At 56.7% G+C, this 4,245-nt stretch overlaps 1 protein-coding gene across 1 annotated transcript; it reads right to left on the bottom strand.

The window, feature by feature from the left end:
- Positions 1-1,362: 1,362 nt before the first annotated feature.
- ETH_00002990 (uncharacterized protein) lies at positions 1,363-1,995 on the bottom strand (the record flags this gene model as incomplete). Its single annotated transcript, XM_013378802.1, has 1 exon — positions 1,363-1,995. The coding sequence occupies one exon, from the start codon at positions 1,993-1,995 to the stop codon at positions 1,363-1,365; it is 633 nt and encodes a 210-aa protein (XP_013234256.1).
- Positions 1,996-4,245: the final 2,250 nt, after the last annotated feature.

The following is a 4,245-nucleotide window of genomic DNA, read 5'->3' as shown; positions in this document are numbered from 1 at the left end:
GGGTTTAGGGTTTAGAGCTAGGGTTTAGACTTGAGGGTTTAGGGTTTAGAGCGGCTGGGGAATGGCAATGAGGCCCGAGGGCAGCAGCAAAACGCGAAGCAAGGCTGAAGCTCTGCTGCAGCAGCTGCTGCTGCAGCAGCAGCAACAAAGCAGTGCGAAACTAAAGTCTAAATAATAATCTAAAATGGCAAAATGAAATAAACAATAATAAATAAAATAGAGACAAGCTAAAAAGATAAAAATAAAAACTTCGTCTGCTGCAGCTACCTTTAATTCCTTTTTGTTTACTTCATCTTTGCCATTATTGTTTTGCTGCTGCTGCTTCCTGCTGCCTAGGGTGTCATTTGCTGCTGCTGCTGGGGCTGTTGTCTGCTGCTGCTGCTGCTAAGGCCGTTATTTGCTGCTGCTAGGGCTGTTGTTTGCTGCTGCTGCTAAGGCCGTTAACTGCTGCTGCTGTTGCTGGGCTTGTTATTTGCTGCTGCTGCTAGGGCTGTTATTTGCTGCTGCTGCTAGGGCTAATATTTGTTCTGCTGCTACGCCTGTCATTCGCTGCTGCTGCTAAGTGTGTCATCTGTAAGTGCGCCGTTTGCTGCTGCTGCTGAGTGTGTCATTTGCTGCTGCTGCTAAGTGTGCCATTTGCTGCTGCTGCCAAGTGTGTCATTTGCTGCTGCTGGCGAGTGTGCCATTTGCTGCTGCTGCCAAGTGTGTCATTTGCTGCTGCTGGCGAGTGTGCCATTTGCTGCTGCTGGCGAGTGTGCCATTTGCTGCTGCTGCCAAGTGTGTCATTTGCTGCTGCTGGCGAGTGTGCCATTTGCTGCTGCTGGCGAGTGTGCCATTTGCTGCTGCTGGCGAGTGTGCTATTTGCTGCTGCAGCCAAGAAATCTGCTGCTGCTGAGTGTGTCATTTGTTGCTGCTGCCGAGTGTGTCATTTGCTGCTGCTGCTGTGTCATTTGCTGCTGTTGCTAAGTGTGCTGCTGCTGCTAAGTGTGCCATTTGCTGTTGCTGCTAAATGTGTGTTGTGTGCTGCTGCTGTTGCTGCGACTTTGCTGCTGCAGTTAAGCCAGCTATTTGCTGCCGCAGCTAAGCCAGCTATTTGCTGCTGCTGCTAAGAGTGTCACTTGCTGCTGCTAAGCGTGCCATTGCTGTTGCTGCTGAGTGTGTCGTGTGCTGCTGCTGCTGCTGCTGCAGCAGCTAAGACAGTCCTTTGCTGCTGCTGCTAAGTGTGCCATTTGCTGCTGCTGGCTCCCGGCCCCGCCGCCGCGCGCACTAGCCGTTGCCGGTGGTCGCCGCCGCTGCTGCCCCCGCGCCCGCCGCTGCCGCTGCTGCCGCTGCTGCTGCTGCTGCTGCTGCTGCTGCTGCTGCTTACTCTGTGGAGTTTAAGTTGTAGCCGAGGCTGGTCAAGTCCGTCCCCAAGGCCAAAACGCTCAAGTCCGGATCTGCTGTTTTGATGACTTTTAAAATTCCCAAAAGTCCGAAGTTGCTGCGGTGCCGCTGCAGCGCCTGTTCCCGCGTTTCGAACTGCTGCTCCCCTGCTGCTGCTGCTGCTGCTGCTGCTGCTGCGGCCCCCGGAGCGCTTTCGGACGCGCCCTCCACTGCCGCGCTCGCCGCAGGGGGCGCTGCTGCTGCTGCTGCGGCAGGCACTTGACACTTCTTGCTGCTGCTGCTGCTGCTGCTGCTCGTGCTGCTGTGGGGAGAAGCGGCCGCGTTGCTGTTGTTGCTGCTGCCGCTGCTGCTCGGCACCGAGCTGCTGCTGCTGCTGTTGCTGTTGCTGCCTCGGCCGCCCCGCGAAGCAGCCAGGCTGCTGTCGTTGCGCGCGCTGCTGCTGCCCGTGCCAGACGCCGCAGGACCGCCTGCTGCTGCTGCTGCTATTCCTGCTGCTGCTGCTGCTGCTGCTGGACTGCTGCTGGCAGCAGAACGGCCGTAGGGGCGACCCCCTCCCCTGCTGCTGCCCCCCCCTCTGCCCGAGGCAGAGTAGGAACTATTTGATGGGGCCATTCTGCTGCCGCTGCTGCGGTTGCTGCTGGTGCTGCTGTTCCTGCTGCAGCGAGTCCCTCATGCCACATCTGGGCCTCCAACTGCGGCCATCCTACAAGAGCGAATCAACTGCTGCTGCTGCAGCTGCTGCTGCACAGCGCTGCTGCAGCAGTCGACCGGCCGAGCCTCAGCTTGCATGCGGCGGGAGAGCAGCAGCGGCAGCAGCAGACGCTGCAGCAGCAGCGCAGGCAGCAGGGGCAGGCTCAGCTGCAGCAGCAGCAGCAGAGGACTTACGATTAATGCCGTTCGTCCGCAGGAGTACCTGTTTCGGGTCTGCTGCAGTTGCTGCTGCTGCAGTCGCCGCAGCAGCAACAGCAGCAGCAGCAGGCTCCAGGTGTATGTACACTGCAGCAGAGGTCGCTGGCAGCAAATGCAGAGTGACAAATGTAAAGGGCCCAGGAGAAAAGCAGCAAATATAAGTATTGTTGTTCCTGCTGCTGCTCTGCGGGTCGTCTGCTGCTGCTGCTTCTGCTGCCGCTCAGCGGCTGCAGCTCCTGCTGCTGCTGCTGGTGTCCTGCGGCTGCTGCTGGCGCCGCAGCAGCCGCTGCAGCAGCAACTTTCTGCATTTAAATCTCCATTTACGTCTAAAGCGCAATTGCAGCAAAAAAAGAGACTGCACACGCCTAAACCCTAAGCGCTAAACCCTAAACCCTAAACCCTAGGCCCCCTACCCGGCGCCCAAACACCGACCCCACAAGTCGAGGGTTTAGGATTTAGTGGTTAGGGTTTGCTGCTTAGGGTTTAGCTGCCGAGGGCCGTGAGCAGCAGCAGCAGCGCCTTTAGCCGTTAGGTAATAGGTTTAGGGTTTAGGGTTTAGGGTTTACTGGGGCCAGCAGTGAGTGCCGCAGACAGCGGCGGCAGCAGCAACGCAGCAAGACAGCAGCAGCAGCGGGGATCGCTGCTGCTGCTTCTGCTGCTGCTGCAGCAGAGGCTTTTGTGCTGCTGCTAGAAGGAGTCTCTGTGAAGAGGCTAGAAAGGGCGAGAAGCAGAGAGCAGCAAACACAAACCCTAAACCCTAAACCCTAAGTAATAAGTGGCCGCCAACATTGCACGCGGGCAGCCAGATGAAGAGCCGCCGCAGCAGAGAGGAAGCAGTAGCAGCCAGGAACCTACTGAGACGCAGCAGCAGCAGCAGTAACGGCAGCAGCAGCAGCAGCAGCAGCAGCACTGTCTCGAGGCGTATTCGTGTTCGCCTCTTCTTTCCTTCGCGCTGTCGCATTTGCCCTTTTGCATCGCTGCAGCAGGTCGTTGCTGCAGCTGCTGCAGCAGCAGCTGCTGCTGCAGCAGAAGCTGCTGCAGCAGAAGCTGCTGCAGCAGCAGCTGCTGCAGCGGCAGCTGCTGCAGCGGCAGCTGCTGCAGCGGCAGCAGCTGCTGCTGCTGCTGCTTTGCTTGGGGTGTGCCGACAGCGCCGCTATGGCCAGAAGCACCTCTTTGCTGCCTAGAGGCTTTTCTTTTTATTTAATTTAATTAATTCAATTTGATTGATTTAGTAAAATCAATTTAATTTAATTCAATTAATTAATTTAAATGAACCAATTTAAATGAATAGGAATAACAAGACATATTTGTCTTTGGGGACTGCACGCCAAGACGCTTGCTCAGAGCTGACTCATTTTTATGTTCAGTTTTGCTGCTGCTACTGCTGCTCTTGCTGCTGCTGCTGCTGCTGCTCGGATCTAAGCAGCAGCAGGGGCGCGCTGTCAGGTCTTGACTGTACTTACACCCCACGAGACACACAAAAACGATTTACCCGGAGCTGCTGCTGCAGTTGCTGCAAAGTGCAGCAGCAGCAGCAGCAGGTCTGTCTGTGCACTCCACAGGAGAAGCAGCAACAAACACACTGCAGCACTTCACAAGCAGCACTTTCTGCTGCCAATAGCCTGCTGCTGCTGCTGCTGCTGCTGCTGCTCTTCGCCTGTCACAATAGTCTTCCTAGAGCCTGAAGGGCTCCCAAGCGGTGCAGCAGCAGCCCCGCAGCAGCAGCAGCAGCAGCAACAGCAATGAACACCAGTTCCTCTTTGTGCACTTTAACCTCTGTAGGGTTGCTGCAGGTGTCGCTTTTGCTGTTCCTGCTGCTGCTGCTGCTGCTGCTGCTGTCTGGCGCCGCACGGCAGCGGCAGGCATTTTTGCTGCCTGGAGGGCAGCGGCAGATGCGGTATGTGTGAGACAGCGCATATACAGGAACAAGCTGCTGCTGCTGTTGCTGCTGCT

Source organism: Eimeria tenella, genomic scaffold (assembly GCF_000499545.2).
Source record: "Eimeria tenella Houghton genomic scaffold, Eth_scaff1030, whole genome shotgun sequence".
NCBI classification, from domain to species: Eukaryota; Apicomplexa; class Conoidasida; order Eucoccidiorida; family Eimeriidae; genus Eimeria; species Eimeria tenella.
The sequence above is the reverse complement of the archived record's forward strand: the minus strand, read 5'-3'. Positions and strand labels throughout refer to the sequence as shown.